At 43.2% G+C, this 20111-nt stretch overlaps 1 protein-coding gene across 3 annotated transcripts in view; it reads right to left on the bottom strand.

Moving 5' to 3' along the window:
* DNAH3 (dynein axonemal heavy chain 3) overlaps positions 1-20111 on the bottom strand; it is a 104687-nt gene that overhangs the window by 32248 nt on the left and 52328 nt on the right. For all 3 annotated transcript variants that reach the window (XM_048867021.2, XM_075132719.1, XM_075132720.1), the window contains exons 30-43: positions 17557-17665; positions 16473-16586; positions 15400-15576; positions 12119-12210; positions 10326-10545; positions 8929-9063; positions 7777-7888; positions 6511-6752; positions 5943-6043; positions 5743-5848; positions 3877-4006; positions 3120-3356; positions 2553-2656; positions 880-1174 (exon numbers count right to left, since the gene is read on the bottom strand). In XM_048867021.2, coding sequence (XP_048722978.1) covers positions 880-1174; positions 2553-2656; positions 3120-3356; positions 3877-4006; positions 5743-5848; positions 5943-6043; positions 6511-6752; positions 7777-7888; positions 8929-9063; positions 10326-10545; positions 12119-12210; positions 15400-15576; positions 16473-16586; positions 17557-17665 — 2174 coding nt within the window. The remainder of the gene's footprint in view (positions 1-879; positions 1175-2552; positions 2657-3119; positions 3357-3876; positions 4007-5742; positions 5849-5942; positions 6044-6510; positions 6753-7776; positions 7889-8928; positions 9064-10325; positions 10546-12118; positions 12211-15399; positions 15577-16472; positions 16587-17556; positions 17666-20111) is intronic.

Below are 20111 nucleotides of genomic sequence, written 5' to 3'. Positions count from 1 at the left end.
TACCTATTGTTTGTCTAAACAAGGAAAAGGTTACCTTTCGTTGTTATTATTTCTCTTTGATGCAACAACTGCATCTAATGTAATTATACCTGCAGGGATAATTTTTTTTAAGTTAAAGATATTGTTTTAATTTAGTTTGGCTGATGGGCTGTTTTTTTTGTTTTTTGTTTTGTGTTTATTTAAGATCACAAATTGCAACATAAGGTACCAAACTACACAGACCTAAATTAAGTGTGTGAACCATCTTAAAGACAAGCACCACTTCAATGCAGTGGCGCTGGACTACTTTTTACACTGGGGGGTGCTGAAAGCCAGAGGTCCCCAAACTTTTCACCTCACACCCTCCCTGTCTGTGCTCCCTCTCCCCAGAGCTGGGGCCAGGAATGGGGTATGGCTCCAGGAGGTGTGTGGGGGGAGGGGCGTGGACACGAGTAAGGGGGCTGAGGCTGGAACCACAGCTGTGGGAGGGAGCAGAGTCCAGGGTGTGGGGCCAGCAGCCAGGTCCCTGCATGCAAGGCCAGGAGCAGAGCCCTGGACGCGGAACCTGCATCTGGGACCCCGGGTGCAGGACCAGGAGCGGATTCCTGGGCACGGGTCCAGCAGCATCGGGACCCTGGGTGCAGGGCCAGCGGCTGGGACCTCATGCAAAACGTGGGGGTGCTGCAGCACCCCCCACACCCTTAGTTCCCATGCCTGTGCTTCAATGTATATAAATTTTCCAGCAGGGGACAGTCCTAATCCTTTCACAGATGCCTTAAACAAAAAACAAAAAAAAACAGCAAGTAGTGCGGAATTGTGTAAGTATCAGACCAATGAAGCACTTAGTTCTCCTGAAGTCTGAATTTACATGAAGAAATAAGAACACACAAGTTATCTTACCTACAAATATTACATTTTTTTTCCCCACGGGAGGTCCAAATAGTCCTTTTCTTCTTCTGTCCAGCTTTGACATAATAATATCCTGGGTTTGGTTAGCTGAAGTTCTTGCAGAGAAGTTGATGCAGTTAGGGATGTATTTAAGCTTTGGAAGTTGCAGCAGAAAGCTGTTGGTAATAGCGGATTTTCCTGTGCCAGTGGGGCCCACAAACAGCAAGGGGATGTTATGTTCCACATATGTTTTTAGAAAAAAATTTTGCCTGGCTGTTTCCATTGTTGGAATTATAAGCTCGGACACCTATTATATGGAAAATTAAAATACCGTGTGGAAAACAAATATCTAACACTGTAATCAATACTGAGGTTTGAAATCAACTTACTGCAGTGAGTTTATTGCCCAAAAAAGGAGTTTTTAAAAATTACTTCTACATGTAAATAAAGGTTATTACAAGTTTCTTGTAGAGAGTGTAAATGGTAAGTAAGGAGCTGCTTTTGTTCTGTGTTTGTACAGCACCTAGCACAATGGATCCTGCTCCATGACTAGGACTCCTAGGCACTGTGACAATTCAAAGCAAAAATGGGAACATTGGATAATTCCTAATTTGGGGCTCAATTCTGCCCTTCACTGTGCAAAGGGAAGGGGTAAAATGTCATAGGGAGTCTCTTCTCCTCCCACATCAGTGGGGCAGCTATGCACTGTGTACTTAAAATGTTATTTTTAAATGATGAAATAAAGATTCGTTCTTCTTCTTTCCACTTATGTCACGTAGATGCTAGCTGTACTGATATCTAGCATGTCAATGAGGAATAGTGGTAATGAGGCAATGGGTAACAACATTTTGAACTTCTTAAAGTGCTCTACAACTATTAATGAATTTAACCCCACATCACACCTGCAAGGCAGGTGTAACAGTGTGGCTCACCCCTTAAGGGCTGGAGGGCTGGGGTTAGCCAACCCTGATTATACGAGTCACTCTATAAAGAGCAGCAGGAGGCTGCAGTGAAAGAGGAAATGCCCAGGAATTAGAGACTGCTAGGAGAGTGAGCAGGTTCTAGCAGAGAGGACTGAGACTCTAACCAGGCAGGGCCTGGGAGTGGCCTGCCAAAGCAGAAAAGATGCCAGGCAGGAAGGCCTAGGAGGAGGAAGAGAACCTTTGCCTTGTGTGGGCTTTTGGATGGAAAGAGGGGAAAGTGAGGCAGACTGCCTGTAGTATGACCTTAGGCCATGAGGGGGATGTGGGAGGCAGCCAGCCCTGTTATAATTGGGAAGTATCATTAGCCCCACTTTGCAGATGGGGAAACCAAGGCACAGAGATATTAAGTTCAAAGCTTGCCATCAAAATGGGGATGCCTCTGTTCTGGCTAAGTGACTTGCCCAACGTCATACGAGGATTCTGTAGCAAAGCCAGGAATTGAGTCCAGATCTTTCACCACAAGATCATCCTTATGCTCCATATGTACCTTTTGTACTGAGATTTAAATATAGGTCTGACATCAGAACCACGGTTTAAGCGGGGGAGAGCCCATACAGCATAAGACATTGCACAGTAAACAGAAAGAAGTCACATATAAATTAATCAGAGCTACCAAATGTAACTGACTTGTAGCTCTGTCATTTCACAACACTGTTTTCATCACTGAGTTCTTTTCTATAATAAAAAAAAATTAATGTTGACCTTTGCACCAGCAGGAATATTTTGCTCCTCCCTAGTGATGTAATCAGTCCATATGTTCCATTGCCCACTGGCTTGCTTGTGAAAATAGAAGTCATACACACTCCCTGTTAAACAAAACACAGAATATAGGAAAACTGACTGAATAGACAATCAAAATAATGTCATGTCACTTTAGCATCTAAAGTATTTCCCCCTAGTCTTTTCTAGTACAAGGGTAGAAATGATCAAATGAAAGAATTTTCCTGATTTGTCAGTTCTTCACATGGCCTGTGTGGCGATGAATGCCTCCTAAATAACACTGAATATCCTCTTCTCCCATTGAACCTCACTGTCAGGAAGTTACTACCTGCAACAGATTTCACTGTTTAGGTCAATCTGGGCACATGCTCCTCTTGTTTAGAGCAACAAAAAAGAGCTCCCCACTGTGTATCCCTCAGGCCTGGCTGCAGGATCTCTGCAGCAAAGGACAAGTGCCAGACACCCCAGTCTGCCCGGTAGTGCCAGACAGGATTTGGCAGGGTTTGTAAAGCAAGACTAAGGGATACAAATACAGTTGCATAGAAACACCTTTTTCTGGAAAGATATTGTTTTTGGTGAGCTTCACACTTTTGGGGCGCGGGTTCTCATCATCCATTCCCATTAGCAAGTTGCGGAAAAACAGATCAAATTTCTTTCTGCTGTCTGCACTGATGGTCCCACCAATTGTCCAAACCAATGCGAAAAGGAAAAGCCCTTGTAGCCATAAGATGATCTGCTGACTAGACATGGTTTCACCTTCTTCTTCACCCGATTTCCTTATTTCATCTAAAAATACATTCAAATCTTGGTTAAATTATCAAAAATTGCAATTCAAAATCTGCTTTCATAAAAAAAAAAAAATCATTCTAAGCCAGATCCTCAGCACTGGCTTCAATGGAGCTACGTCAATTTTCACCAGGTGAGACTCTGGCCTTGTTTTGATGGTGCAATATATTGTTTTCAATTAAAAATGAATGAGTGGGAAATATTTAAAGGAGTTCTAAATATTTCATTAGGATGCTAGTAAACAGCAGGCTAAACATCTGGGGCCATGCCCACAGGGCCTTACTGAGGCCTGTAAAGTACTTTGAGATCCTGAGATGAGAGGTGCTATACAAGGCGCAAAGGACTGTTGTTATTACTAGGTCAGTGAAAAAGATCTATGGCCTATGATCCAAACCCCAGAGCACTTGCTTCATTCTAAATGAAGTCTTCTAGCATTCACTTGTCTCTAGTGGCCTGGATTTTCTATTGTTATGACATATCAGGAGAAAAATAAGAGGCTGAAGCATTAAAAAATACTGACCGAGCAGACAGGTATAGAGTTTCATCATGCTATAGGCCAGATGGATAGCAGATGTCTGTACTATGATTTTGCAATGAAGGCGAACAAATTCCAAGCAAGGCTGGACTAGCCACATAAACATGTCATCAATCTGCAAGTGGAACAGGAAACAGTTTTAAAACAGTGTAAGAGTTGCATTATTTTCCTTACTTACAAAGTCCTGTATCAAAGGTTTATTTGACTTAGCTGTTCAATAAAAGTGGATCCTTAAGGCACCAATAATTCTGCCTGGTGGAGGGGGAGATTGGGGAGTGGCCTTGACAAGGTACTATGGGAGTTGCCACAGAGCCATGGAACCTGCCTGACAGTGGAAAGAAGCTGCTTCTGCCACAGGAAAATAAATGGTTTGGAATAGGAAGTTTGTTCTCCTCTTATTAATCCAGACAGCAGACGGACCTTTACATCTTGGGGAGCTGTTACTCCACCCAGGCACAGGGACTAAATATGGGAAGACTGCATTTCACTGAGGTTTACAGGATAATCTGAGAGAGTAAATCCAAGGTCTAGTAAACAGACAGCAGAAAGAACAAAGACCAGGGTTCCATCAGACCATTAAGGGCACTGAGGTTAGTGCATAGCCACCTCATTCCATTGTGAAATGCCTTCAAGAGCTCCCCAGTATGTAGGGAGAGTGTGGTCACTGCCGTAAGTGAAGCATCATCGCTTTCCCTCTACGGCAAGCCACTTCTGCTGACTTATGCAGGGTGCAGGAAGTCATGGCCCAACCTCTCCTCTGCTTCTATCCTAGCCTTTATTTCAGATAGTTCATAATGGGAGAGAGATTGCTTCTTAACCAACAGCAGGCAGCATTCCCCCATCCCTAAGCATTTTTCTGAATTTGGTCCCAACTCCTGTTTGTTCTTCCTATGAACAGTGAAGAAGGGGGCTGGCAGATCACAGAAATCTATGGCTTCATCCAGCTCTAGGCCTAACACAGAAAAGTTTGTTTTGGCCTTTTAATGCCTGATCCTCCTCCCACTGAACTCTATGTTTAATGCTTAGATAATCTTCAGACTTAATGCATAGATAACCTTCAGAACCTATTCCTGCAAACCCTCAGTCTAATTTGTAAGTGCACGACATGAACATGAGCACCACTGATTCATCTGAGTTGTCTTACTCAGTAAGAACTACTCCAGTGAGTAAAGGGTTTGCAAAAGCAGACCCTAAACGTGATAAGAATGTTATTAATACATGCGTTTCTCATGCTAGGATCTGATTGCCCCGAACAGGTGAAGGTGCATTTTTAATGCATATTTCCCGCCCCTCTTCCCCTGGACCTGGCTCACATAATCTCCACCTATCATGCACTAGGACTCTCTTAGTGAAGTCTCACACATCACTAAACCCCATGTAATACTGGATATAATTTTCAAACGTGCCTGAAAGACTTAGGAGCCCCTTTAGATTCAGGGTATGTCTTCATTGAGATCAGAGGTGTGACTGCAGCACATGTAGACATACCCGAACTAGCTTTGTTCTACGGCAGTGAAGCCATGGCAGTACAGGTGGCAGCACAGAATGTACACGCCCATCTGGGATGCTAGGCATGTACTTGGCCAGCTAGGCTGTGCTGCCTCCCATGCGAACTATACCATGGTATCGTTATTCAAGCTAGCTAGAGCAAAGCTAGTGTGGTTATGTCTACATGTGCTGCAGTCTGATTGCAATGTAGACATACCCTTTGTGTCCTGATTCACTGAGGCGCTTTTGAAAAGATTACCCAATGTGCCTACCTGGAAGCCCATAGGACATACTAGGATGTAGTGGGCAGATTACCTTTAAAGTAAAAGTTATAAGGGTGATACATAAAAAAAAGGCTCGCACCAGTTCTCTGTGCTCCTGTTGCAGATTTGGGGGCAGTGTGTCCATGTAGGAATCCTTCAGAGGCTTCCAACCTAGTTGATTAGGATCCATATAGATCATACCACACCTGGAAAAATAAGTAGTTATAGTGCAGTAAGGTATCTGAAATGCACCAGGTACATTGCCTGAGGTAGTTCAGACTTTGGGTGGGTTACTGTTACCTGCTGACAGTTGCTGGAGATGCCTCCTCCAAGTCAGCTGGCTCGAAGATTAAACTCATTTTGGAACTCATCTGAATTATTTCCCCGCTCATTAAACACAGCTGGAAAGCAAACATGGCATATACGTGGTTTAATCATATCATAGCTGAACATTCACTTATAGCAGTGCTTGTCATAAAATCACTGAACAGCCATCCCATTTAGTGTCAGTTCTTATTCATTCATTCATTCATGTTCCCATAGTGTGTGATATTTATAGAATTCTGTCTTAGAGAGTTCTCCATTTGTTATTGCCAAGTCTTGCAGACTTGGGAGAAAAAAGAGAAAACGAAGCATTAGCCAGCTCTTTATATATTCCACAATAAAAAGCAATCCTTTTCTTTTGGCAGTTTAAGATAATTATTATTTTGTGAATAAACAAATCTCCAGTTAAAATTTCCAGTTAGAAAGATGAATTCATGTATTTCAATTTACTTAAAAGGGTCAGATCACTAACTGCAATAACCAACCAACCGCAATTAATTATGTGCATTCACACGCTAAAGTAACAGGCAAAAATGATGGCTACCTTTTTATTATCATCTAGCACAGTGTTCATGTTCTCTATCCAAACTGCATCCACTGGTCCATCAAATATAATCCACTTCCTGTCATCTGTGGTTGAAGATGCTTGTTGTCTGAAGGTGTTTGCAAGGACTCCATCTGTCCACTCATGGCTCACAGGGTCAAAACACCCATACAGCTGTCCCATTGTAATAGCTTTGGGATTAATAATTCTGTACTCAACAGCAAACTCATCCATGGAATTTGCTAGGTAGGAATTAAAAATAAATTATATTGATTAGCTAGATCAGTGGTTCCCAAACTTGTTTCGCCGCTTGTTCAGGGAAAGCCCCCGGCGGGCCAGACCAGTTTGTTTACCTGCCGCGTCTGCAGGTCTGGCCAATCGTGGCTCCCAGTGGCCGCAGTTTGCTGCTCCAGGCCAATGGGAGCTGCTGGAAGCAGCGCAGGCCGAGGGACGTACTGACCGCCACTTCCAGCAGCACCCATTGGCCTGGCGCAGCGAACCGCGGCCACTGAGAGCCGCGATCGGCCGAACCTGTGGACGGGGCAGGTAAACAAACTGGCCCAGCTCGCCAGGGGCTTTCCCTGCACAAGCGGCGGAACAAGTTTGGGAACCACTGAGCTAGATAGAAGGCAAAAGTTCTTTAAAAATATTTTTCACTAATGAAGTTTAGAGGTGGAACATTCCTGATAGAATCCCAGTGTAGCCACCCAATAGACCTTACATGTGGAAGCTACCTAGCAGTAAGTAATGACCTCCTTTACTTACACATAGAGTTTATTGCTGCACAAGGCAGGTCCAGAGAGTTGTGTGCAAAAGCACAAGGTAAAAAATGAGGAACAGGACAGAAGCACAATGGAAACTGATTGTGCATTCATGAGAGAGCTTCACAGAATCTCTCCCAGGGAATAGATTTGTTGAGCCAAGAGGTGCCATTTTTGCTCAGTCACTTTCCAGAGAAGTACCATACATGAAGAGATTTGTTTGATGTGACTATTGATGCTACTTTTGCATGACTACTGTGCACAAATATACTTGCTTAACAAAATGTGTAATTTACTTTTTTGCGTATTCATGTGATCCGTTTAAAAGAAGAATATTTCTGACAACAGAGGTTTTCCAATCTTAGTCCTGCATATCCAAATTCTCTTCTATTCTGCAACCCATTAACAGCAGAATTAGCAACCTGAATTTATCTTTGTACAGAAAGTTCATTGGTCATAGAATTAATTTTTTATGAGAAGTCTTTGGCAGGCTTTTTATTTTTACCTGTGTACAAATCACCAAGGGCTGCGGCTAGCACTTTGTAAGCACAGGTCTTTCCACCCAAAGCATCTCCAACAATCATATATCCATGGCGCACCATCATCATTTCATAAATCTGTATTGGTGACATGAGTTTAATACTTAAATATATTAAAGAACTGAATGTAACATGTGTGAAACTATATGTCTCTTTTGCACTCCTACATTGTGTGAAAGAGCAGATCAGCCAATCTAGACACAAACACTGACATTACTGCCCTTAAGAATCCCAAGGCCAAATTCAGAGGTGAGTCTAAGACAGCATAATTTACACTTTCTGCCTCCTCAGAGTGTAAATTACACCAACTCAGGCCTTGTTTTCATTAGAAATTTGCACTGGTTTAATTAAATTTGATTTAAATTAGTGCAAATCCCTTGTAGACATTCTTATTTCAGTTTAAGAGTACCTTTTTTCAGTTCAGCTTAATCCAATTCTGAACTGACCCAACCTACACCAAAATAAGTCTGGTTTAAACCAGAACAAGAGCATCCTCTTAACTGTTTGTACCTGTTTAACTAACTTGGTTTCAAAGCAGGAAAAGCAACTAATAAAAGGGTGCAAGTTAAAGCAGTGGGAAAAATAAAGGCACAACACATGGGAGTGCTGGTAATAACAATACCAAGATCTCAAAACACTTTACAAAGACAGTCAGTATCATTATTACCATTTTACAGATGGGGAAACTGAGGCATAGAGCGATAAACTGACTTGCTCATGGTCACCCAACAGGCCAGTAGTACAGCCAGGAACAGAACATAGGTCTTATGAGTCTTAGTCCCCTGCTCTCAGTGCTAAGGCACATTGCCTCCCTTAGTAAGACTGAACTTCATTTGCTGACTCCAGTCCTATGACCTGAGACATGGGTACAAATATGAGTACTCTTGCCACATGGAAGGGGACAATATCTACTGACCAACTTGTACTTACTCTTATAGAGGGTGGAATTTTTTTCTGGCATATGAATGTCTGTACCTTTTGTGGTTTTCACTTTGTATAGATAAGCTTTCTGTAATGCTCTGCTAGCTACTAATTTAGGCCCTGATTCAGCCAGATACTTGAATAGTTTATACATAAATTATCTTTTTTCAGATGTGATGAATATTTTTTTTAAATACCTGAATAATTTTTCCAATAAACCAAGGAACTGGTTGAAGATTCATTTTTGTAATATTGTCACTCAGTGCCTGCACAAACAGCTCATAGTCTGGTTTAGGAAGAACCACTCCAGGAAACAGGTCAGATATGATACCCTGTTAATGAAAAAAACATATTAAAAGCAGACTAACAAAAGCAGAACTTCTAAGTGTTAAGAAATACATAGAAAATGGTAGGAAATAGGACTTTAAGGGGGAATGTATTCAGCTGGACTGAGTCCTAATTTACAGGCACTAATTCGGCCCCCATTTTTGGACCTGCAAAATTTACTGCAGGTGCAAAGCTCAGTAGTTGTGCCTTTAATTGACTCACTTGTACTCACAATCAGATAGAGGTGAAAGCACTCTGTTTTGCACTCACAAATGAATGAATGTCACAAATGAAACAGGCATGAATTGCTCTTGCAAAATGAAGGTGAAACTGCTGAAAATCTGCCTTTAAATATCTTGGGGGAGGGGAGAGATTAAATGACTAATGGGGAGATATGTGTTCTCTTATTTCACAGCAGTGACTTTTTTCAAAAGTCCAGATCTTAGGTCTTTATAATTAATACGGATGGCTTTGAAGCCTGATACATTGATTTTCCTCCTTCTATGGAAGCATAACATTAGCAATAACATCATGGTTTTCATGGTTTTCACTCTGACTTCCAAACAAAGTATTTTCTATTGCTTGCAGTTTAACTTTCCCCACCTCCTTCACATTACAAAGCTAAGTCCTGGCCTACACTTAAAAGTTAGGTCGATGTAGCTACATTGGTCAGTGGTGTGAAAAAGCCATACCCCTAAGTGCCACAGCCATGCTGACTTAACCCCCAGCGTAGATGCAACTATATCTACGGAAGAATGTTTCCGTCGACATAGCTACTGTACCTAAGGAAGGTGGTGTTCCTACAGGGATGAAAAAAAACGTTCCATTGGTGTAGACTGTGTCTACACTATAGGGTTATGCTGACATAGCTACAGAAACGTAGCAATGCCAATATAGTCTCCGTAGTGTAGACACATCCTTATATACAAAATTAGCAAAGAATGGTTTTCATTGGCATGAGTAAATGGAGTTACAAGAGATCATGTCAATGGCATGTAACATATCACAAGGTAACTCAAAAGGTAACTCCTATCATTGCTATAAGTTCATTTTTCAAAACAATACTAAGAGTCAAATTGTGCCCACAATTCAATTGGTGTAACCCCGCTGACTTCAGTAGTAATGATGAAAGAATTTGGGCAAAACTGTTTTAAATTAAAGCAATGATCTGTTTTCTTAGTTTATCATGGCAGTCCCATCAATATGTCTGTCCATCTGTCTAGATTCTTATAACCTAGTATTTGAATGCATCTACCTGTTATCTTACCTGAAAGAGAGGAACATCCTGTGCCAAGAATTTGGCTAAGTTAACATCCAGCAAAGCTCGAAGTAACAACACACTTTCATTTTCTTCTGGGTACTTTAGTTTTAAGTTCCCTGCTGCTGTCAGGACAGATTTAACAGCACGCATTCCATAGTCATAGTGATGCTGAGATGATAACTGCTCAGAGCAAAGACGGTACGTGGCAACAATTTTCTGGGCAAGACTGTGGACGTTAAAATATGGTGTGTGAAATGCAAATATAATGCCAAGTATTTGCCCAGATCTTTGAAGTAAATGGAGTGATGTCAGTTTACACCTGAGGACATGCCCCAAAATGTATAGAAATCTAAATGACAGATTTCTCCATTGTTTTGGGTTTTGTAAAACAGTAACAGCTACAATGCTGTTTCCCTGTTCATGTGCCTCAAACATACATAAAACTTCATTCACACAGAGTGACAATTCACCTCTGTGCCAAATTCCAGAAGAAGGTCTATGCCAGAGGTGGTCAAACCTTTTGGCCCTGGGGCCACATTGGATACAGAAATTGTATGGAGGGCCGGGTAGAGAAGGCTGGGGGAGGCTATACCTCCCCAAACACCGAGGCATGACCTGGCCCCCTATCTAGGCCCCCAGAATCCCCACCCCCATCCAACCCCCCGGTTCCCCACCCCTGACTGCCCCCCAGGACCCCTGCCCCTATCCAATCTCCCCTGCTCCCCACCCTCTGACCACCCCCCTGGGGCCCCCTATCCAACCCTCCCTGCTCTTCCCACCCTATGTTACGTGTGGGGTGGGGGAAAGGGAGGCTCAGTCCTTTCCCTTTGCATTTCCCCTGCTTGTTTGGCCGCTCTCCCTGGCAGTCGGGCAGGGCTTGCTCCCTATCTGGGCTTGGCTGCTGGGGACAGGAGCCCAGCATGCTGGGGGTGGAGCGGGGCCCTGGCTTGCTCTGCCCGTGTCCCCGGCGGCAGGGTCCAGGCCCCTTGACCACCCCCCTGCAACCCCCCACCCCAGAGCTCCCCCTGCTCCTTGACACCCCCCCCCCAGAACTCCCCCTGCTCCTTGCCCCCTGACCATGCCTCCCTGGAGCACCAGGTCTGGCGGTGCTATGGAGCTGTAGCCACGCTGCCTAGGCACCGGGGGAACTGTGACTGTGAGGGAAGTAGGGAGGGAGGGCAACAGAAGGGGAGGGGCCAGGGCAGAGGCTAGCCTCCACCCCTCTCACTTGCTGCTGGGGAGTTGGGCGGGCTCCTCCAGAAGCCTGTCCTGACCCTACTCCCTGGCAGGAGCTCAGGGGCCAGAGGGAATGGCCAAGGGCCGTAGTTTGCCCCCGCTGGTCTATGCACTACTTATGGAGGCTTAAGTAAGCCTTAAGTATAGTGTCACCTTGTGCTGGCCCTCCACCTAGGGGTACATTTCACCTATGGTAGCCAAGGTACATATCAAAGATTTGCAACATGTAATAGTTAACTTCTTGTGTGGTTCTGTTGTTTTACAAACTTGAATCGACGTTGCATGGTTAATATCCTGCAGGTCCTTTGAGATGGATTATCAGGAAATACCCATTAAGGTGTTCATTTTCAAAGCAATGTATACGGATTTAATAACGTGATTTTAATTGAGCAGAACAGTTGCCTGGATAAATATTTACACAACACTTGGAAAATTTAGTCCAAATTATGAGTAGAAACAACATCACACACACATACTCCCCATCCTCCGTCCCACATCCAGAGTGGTTAGCCTCCTGAGGAATTTCAGAGCCAGCTGTAAGTGGAAAATTGAGTATGACTCACCTTCTAGAGTCAAGAAATCCCATTGAATAAAGTGAAATTTCACCAATCAAAGCATAATCTGGAACCATCATGGCAACTGTTCGGAATAATGCCTATGGAAGAAAAAATTAACAGCTAAAAAAACACAGACCCAAGAATAGAGAATAAAGCAATAACTTGAATTAGTTTTACAGGTGTAGTGTTCCTCTGTAAATTCACAGACTTTTGTCTTCCATGCATATGGCTTTAGGAATCAAATTGAGGTCGGGGGAGTCCATTATTATCGTTATTCTTGATTATTTGTATTATGGTATTGCCAAGAGGCTTCAACCAAGATCAGGTCTCCATTTTGCTAGGCACCATACAGACACAGCAAGTGACATTCACTACTCTGAAAATTTCACGATCTAAATAGATAAGACAAAGGAAGTATTATTACCCCATTTTACATATGGGCAAACTGACACATGGAGAGATTGTATGCTGTGTAGTTGTATTGTGAGATTGCATTACTTGACCAAGGTCACACAGGGCATCTATGGCAAAGCTGGGAATTGAACTCAGATCCTCTGAGTCCCAGTCCAGTGCCACAACTATTTTCCTTACTGATACAGGAACATTTGTTATACTTTGAGGCTGAGATTTGCAAAGCTGTTTAGGAGATTTTAATTACAATTAATTTTAATGGGAATTGGGCATCCAAATCCCGCAGGTAGTCTGAAGACTGCAACCTGAATTGTCATTGTACTCCACAATAAAAGGTTTTAAGCAGGCAGTTTATCTGTGACAGGTGGAATCTGACCCTCAGTGGATTCTCCAGTTTTAACTAAATATTTCAAATATTAAAATGAACTTCACAACTTTTTTATTCCCAAAACCCAAATCAAAAGCTCCTGTAACCTCTGCCATCATTTGCACCTATAACAGACCTTTGCTGTTCATGTATTAGAGATGCCTGTGACAATAGGCTGTGGGTATAATAGCCCAGGGAAGGCTTAGCCTTCCCTGCCGCTGCCCCGCTGCTCGACACCTGGGCTGCGGTGGCCGCGAGGCCCCCACTGCCTGCTGCTGCTGCCTTCCTGCCTATCTCCTCTACCCCACCCTGCCTCCAAAGGTCCCTGCTGCTTGCCGTGTCCCTCCTCCTCGGGGATGGGGGAGTGAGGAGGGATGCGCAGAGCTAGCAGCAGGTGAGGGAGCAAGGAGGCTCGGCTGGGCGCTGGGGCCAATGGCTGGACCTTCAGGGGCGGGAGGGTCTGGCACTTGGGGGCCAGTGGCTCAGCCAGAGGAGGGTCTTCACGGGTTGGGGGGCTGGCGGCTTGACTGGGGGGTTAGTTCGGGGGGCGGTGGCTCGGCCTGGCGCTGGGGCTGGCCCGGAGCCTGGGGGGGCCAGTGGCTTGAACCAGCACTGGCCGGGGTGGGGGGCCGTGACTCGGCTGGGGGACCCATCAGGGGAAGCGGGGGCTGGAGTTTCAGCCTGGCGCTGGGGCTGGCCCAGCCCTCGGGGGGGGGCTAGCAGCTCAGCCTGGCACTTGGGGGGGAGGGGGCATTTGGTTTGGGGGGCCCGGCAGCTTGGCCCGGTGGGCTGGGCCTCCTCTGGTCGAGGGGGGCCCCACAAGGCTTCTCCTGTTATGGGGGGAGGGGTTTGGGGCTCTGGCGTGTGGAAGGGGTGGGGCCGGTGGGCTAGCCTCCCCAAAGCTGGGGTTCACCCACCACCCATGCCTGCGACACATATTGGGAACAATATGCAGTATCTTTGGGGACTATATTGTATTAAGTTTATTAATGCTTTATGTATCGTTGTAGGCCAGGGACTGTGTGCAACTCCAAGGAGGGAGAATTACTAGGGGGTGATTACTATAGTCCCTAGTTTAAGGCAGTCCCAGAGGAGAGGCAAGGAACTGAGAAAGAACTTGGGATATAAAAGGCTGAGTTTAAAGACTCAGGGTCTTTCTTTTGATTCAGCAAACAGACAGGACCATGGATCCTAGGGAGCCCCCAACACTTGCTGAAGTGTTGGAAGGCTTTTGGCTTAGCAGCGCTCCATAGGACTGGTGGGCGATGTTTGGTGTGTTTAGCAAGCATGTAGGACCTTTTATTGTTTTTTATATGTTTCCTCTGTATGCACTTTATCCTGAATAATGCACTCTGCTGAGAAAAAACTGTGTGGTGACGTGTTACTGCTGGCATACATTGTTCATAGCTCTTGGAGAGAAAGCAAAGCACGGGTGCTGGCCTTTAGACAGACTAGCTTGCTGGGGATATCACAGTGAATTCTAGGGAGCTACAACCTAAAAGGAGACGGGAGTAGCACACAGGTCCCTACCCAGAGAGAGGTGAAGACCAGAGGCGTTAAACCTCAGAGGCATTCCTGAAGTGGACCATGGACGGGGGTTAAAGGTGTGGTTACCCCGAAACTGTGACAATGCCATCACATATTACAAGAGAAGCACAGACCCCTAAACTCTGGTCTTGGCTGATAAAAGCAAAAGGAAATTACCTTCAATTTAAACACAAATGCAATGATTTGTAATGTGTAAGTGTATAGATGTGGGACCAAATTCTGCACTGACCTACACCCTGTGCAATACTATTGATTTCAACAGGATTACTGGAATAGTAAATCAGCACAGAATAAGGCCCATATTATTTTAATGATTAAGGATCTTAAACAGTGTTATTTATTGAAGTCAATTAGATTCCATGTGGGAGTACCTGTACAGTGGATGAACTTAATATATTTTTTCCATTTTGATATATTCTAGCAGTTTCACAGAGATTCTCTTTACACACAATGGGGATTGTCACTGGAGCCGACAGAAATTATCAGAACAGCAACAATGCCCCTGGTTTGCCCAAGAATAGCTGTTTATACTAAGTGTGAGTCTCTAAAGCCTGATCTTGCAAACGCTGATTAATATGAGCATTCCTTACTCATATCAGTACTCCCATTGACTACCACAAGACTACTCACAAGAGTAGGGATTTAAAGGACAGGACCTGATTCCAGGCTCACTTATGCCAGTGTAATTCAGGAGTAACTTAATGGACGTCAATAGCATTGACTAGTGTAAAACTGCTGTAAATGTTTTTTACACAATCAAATTCAGGCCTATTGTCTATTCATTTTGTGCTAAACACTAAACACATGATTAAAGCTTAATCACTAATGAACCAGAACGAGAACACCTAAATGGAATTATGCCCTTATATTACATGGCTGCTTTTGTACTATTCATACTACATTAGAATCAAAACTGTAAATTGTGTTTCATTCCTACTAGAAATCAGAACTCCAGAGTTACCTTTAGATTATCAGGAAGTTCTGCCCGTCCAGCATACCCAGGATTCATAGTGATGAAGACAGCGCAGGTTGGATTAAGAGAGATCTCTGTGCCTTCAAAGAGGAATGTTTTCAGATTTCGCACAACAGCCTGCTGTATACTGAGTATCTGTTGTGCAACTACAGACAACACTTCAACCTAATAATAAAGAAACAGATTAGAAAACATCCCATACATGGAGCCAATATAAAAGAAGCATTTCTGGCTGAAAGAAGGTTTTTTTAAAAATATAGCTTTATGGCTTTATGTTGAAGTCCTAGAGATGGAAATTGTCTTGAAGAACCAGGATAAAAGAATTTTAGAAAATTAAAATGCTGGCTTTCAACTTCGCTGGGGTACAGGCTAACAAAACCTAATGTAATGGAACAATGAATGTGATAGAATACACTATAAAGAATACACAGAATACTATAATATACAGAACAGACAGATTATGGATGGAATTTTCAAAAGTATTTAGCATTAGCCTAATTTTGCTTCCAGTGAAGTCAGTGGTGAAAGTCACAGGAGAGTTAGGCCAATGGCAAGTGCATTTAAAAATCCCATGTATTGGAAGAAGAGAAGCTACAGAGAGACTATGTGTCAATAGCTCTTAAAACTAAAAATGTAGGACCCAGATTTTGGCAGCTAATAATACCTCGTTTTATCCAGTATCAGTAGATGTAAAAGTGCTTTACAAGGAGGTGAGTATCATTATCCCCATTTTACAGATGCGAAAACTGAGGCACAGAGAGATGAAGTGACTTGCCCAAGGTCACCCAACCGGCTAGTGGCAGAGCCAGGGTTTGAACCCATTCCAGAGCTCCAATGCTCTATCTACCCAGACCACACTGCCCCTGTCAAAATTTGTGCATGCACTATGGCAGCTGTGTATTTGGCAGCTGTGCATGTAATTATGAAAACCTGGGCCTAGGTTACAAGGTGTGCTAAAAGTAAGAAATTAATGGTAATACATATTCATATCTACTTTTAAAGCTATTCTTTGCATTTTAACAACATTTTTGTTGTTTTAAATACTTTGATTAAAAAGTTACCTCAATTCTGTTGAACTCATCAAAGCAGGCCCAAGCTCCAGATTGTGCCAGTCCCTTAAAGAATTTACCCATGGCTTTGTAATCAAGACCATCGGAGCAATTAAAGACAACACACTATATTAAAAAAAAAAACAACAACAACCCACAACAGCATTCAGTGTTAAAATTTGTTACAAAAATGTTGGCATCTATAAACAGAAGGGGATTATTATTGCCATGGTAACTGGTAATTTAAAAGACTATATATACCTAAATATCTAGTTAATGGATCTAGTCATGATTTTAACATGTTGGTAGTGAAGTACCTGTTGAGTATTTACTCACTACAAGGATTCAGATTAGTTTTATGTGACATAACACACTACTGTATATTGGATGTGTGGAGACATCTCAAAGATTTTGCAAGCCTAGGAAATACAAAACAATACTTGTTTATCACTTGGCTTAGGTGAAAAAGTATATTAACTTAAATTAAACATCACAATTCAGTATTTTTCTAAGCAGCTTGTCAAAAAAGAAAATCTCTGGGAAAGGAATAGTTCCTAAAAAGCAAATCCTGTTTCCTTCTTCTGGATGTGTAAGTTTCCAAACACAACTAAAATATCATGTTTCTACTATACAGTTGAGATCCATACAAAGAGAACCTGCCCCCACACTGAGTCATTGACCAAGCTCTGTGAAAGCTTCCTACACAGGAACATGGAAAGGGGATTTTAGGTGGGCCAGAATGCAGCATGGCAGTCAGCAGTGGGGCAGGCCTATTAATTACTCCGGTACCCTGAAGGAGCAGCTGCAGTTTAGGTACATACTGGCTACTGCAGACTGGAGCTGAGGATTCCATTACTCATCCCCATACCTACTGGAAACATTTCATGGAATGCGCACAGCCTGTTCACTCAGGCTGTGTGCTTTTTGCCAGGATTTTGTCCTAATTATGAGCTTTTCATTAGCAATCTCCATGAATGGATAATAGGTGAAGGGCACCAACACTTTTGTGAGAAAGAACTCCAGAGAAGACCTGCATCTCCAAACACAAAACAATGTGATGTAACAATGCACTGCAACATTTCATTAATTTTGGTACCTGCTTAGCCAGTGCTTTTGCTAGATCTTTTGTTGTTTCGGTTTTGCCAGTCCCCGCAGGTCCTTCTGGAGCACCACCAAGATTTAGTTTCAAAGCCCCCATTAATGTTCTACATAACAAAAAAGAAATAACATATGAATCATAGGCCAGCTCCTCAGCAGCTGTAAGTTAGCACAGACCCATAGGCAGAGCAATGATTTACACTTGCTAAGAGATCTGGCCCTGAGTTGTTATCAGGAATTCATTTTTTAATTGGTTGGCCATCTCCAGCCATCAAACTGGCATCTCCTCAGCATGGACTCCTAGAGTTGGAAGCCATTTCAAATATCCAGAATAAAGGCCCAAATCCAGACGTGGTGTAAGTAGGTGCAATATCATTTACTTCATTGTCTGACCTTGGTTTACTATATGTGCTTGTTGTACCTGAGCACATGCATTCAGCACCTATGTCCTCATGTGCGGGGTTCAAGTGTCATGAACAAGTCAGGTCAGTTATAAGCATAAGCCCAAGGCAGAACAGTTAGTAGATGCTACACCTTTTGATAGATAGGCTGGAACCGTATCTATTCAGAGCCATGATGTCAAGTGCAGCAGCTAGAAAACTGGAGTTGGCTTGATGGGAACCTTGATAAAGAAAATTAATCTTGGAAGTGCTTAAAGAGGATGGAGATTGTTCCTAAAAACCTGAGAATCACCTATCTTCCTTCTATGGGGAATAGCTTGGCAGTCTTCATACGAACATGTTGCTGCCCCTTAAAGAGTAGGTCCATCAAGCACCTTATCTTAAAAGTTATGAATCCATGAAGGCCCCCTGAAGTCTTCTCTACACTAGGAAAACAACATGTGAACTGTGTTTTTTTAAATGTTGCTAAGCATGGTTTGTCCTGTTCCATACTTGCAACTAAATAGTGTTCGGCACCAGTCCAGACATACCCAGTCAGCCGTGGGTAATTTCCCTCATGTCAGCCGGGCCTATGAGTGACACATGCAGCCATGTTTATAGCTACTACATCAGCCACATGGGTCTATTCTGCTCTGCCACAAGACCCATAGACTTTAAGGTCAGAAGGGACCATCATGATCATCTAGTCTGACCTCCTGCACTTACAGGACACACAACCTCACCCACCCACTCTTGAAATAGACTCCTAACCTCTGGCTGAGTTACTGAAGTCCTCAAGTCATGGTTTAAAGACTTCAAGTTACAGAGAATTCACCATTTTCACTAGTTTAAACCTGCAAGGGACTCATGACCTATACTACAGAGGAAGGCAAAAAACCCCCAGGGTCTCAGCCAATCTGACCCGGGGAAAATTCCTTCCCGACCCCAAATATGGTGATCAGTTAGACCCAGAGCATGTGGGCAAGACCCACTGGGCAGATACCTGGGAAAGAATTCTCTGTGGTAACTCAAAGCCTTCCCCATCTAGTGTCCCATCTCCAACAGTTGGGGATATTTGCTATTGTCAGTCACAGATGGGCCACATGCCATCGTAGGCATTCCCATCATGTCATCAACTTATCAAGCTCAGTCTTGAAGCTAGTTAGGTTTTTTGCCCCCACTGCTCCCTTTGGAAGGCTGTTCCAGAACTTTCTGATGGTTAGAAACATTCACCTAATTTCGTGCCTAAACTAGTTGATGGCCAGTTTATAACCATTTGTTCTTGTGTCCCCATTGGCACTTAACTTAAATAACTCCTCTCTCTCCCTGGTGTTCATCCTTCTGATGTATTTATAGAGAGCAATCATATCTCCCCTTAACCTTTGTTTGGTTAGGCTAAACAAGCCAAGCTCTTTGAGTCTCTTCTCATAAGGTAAGTTTTCCATTCCTCGGATCATCCTACTAGCCCTTCTCTGCACCTGTTCCAGTTTGAATTCAACTTTCTTAAACATGGGAGATGAGAATTGCACACAGTATGCCTGATGAGGTTTCACCCATGCCTTGTATAATGGTACTAATACTTCCCTGTCCCTACTGGAAATACCTCACCTGATGCATCCTAGGTCTGCATTAGCCTTTTTCATTGCCACACGACACTGATGGCTCATAGTCTTGTGATCAACCAATATATGCAGGTCTTTCTCCTCCTCTATCTCTTCCAACTGATAAATCCACATTTTATAGCAAAAATTCTTGTTGTTAGTCCCTTAATGCATGACCTTGCACTTTGCACTACTAAATTGCATCCTATTTCTATTACTCCAGTTTTCAAGGTCCTCCAGATCTTCCTTGTACAATATTCCTGTCCTCCTTCATATTGACAATACCTCACAACTTTATATCATTTGCAAATTTCATTAGCACATTCCAACTTTTTGTGCCAAGGTCATGAATAAAAATGTTAAATCCCTGAGGAACTCCATTAATAACTCCCCTCCAGCCTGACAGTTCACCTTTCAGTATGAACCATTGTAGTCTCCCCTTTAACCAAATCCTTATCCACCTTTCAAATCTCATCTTAATCCCCGTTTTCTCCAATTTAAATAATAATTTCCCATGTGGAACTGTATCAAATGCTTTACTGAAATCCAGGTAGATTAGATCTACTGCATTT

The sequence above is a fragment of the Caretta caretta genome, chromosome 10 (genome assembly GCF_965140235.1).
Source record: "Caretta caretta isolate rCarCar2 chromosome 10, rCarCar1.hap1, whole genome shotgun sequence".
Taxonomy (NCBI): Eukaryota; Metazoa; Chordata; order Testudines; family Cheloniidae; genus Caretta; species Caretta caretta.
The sequence above is the reverse complement of the archived record's forward strand: the minus strand, read 5'-3'. Positions and strand labels throughout refer to the sequence as shown.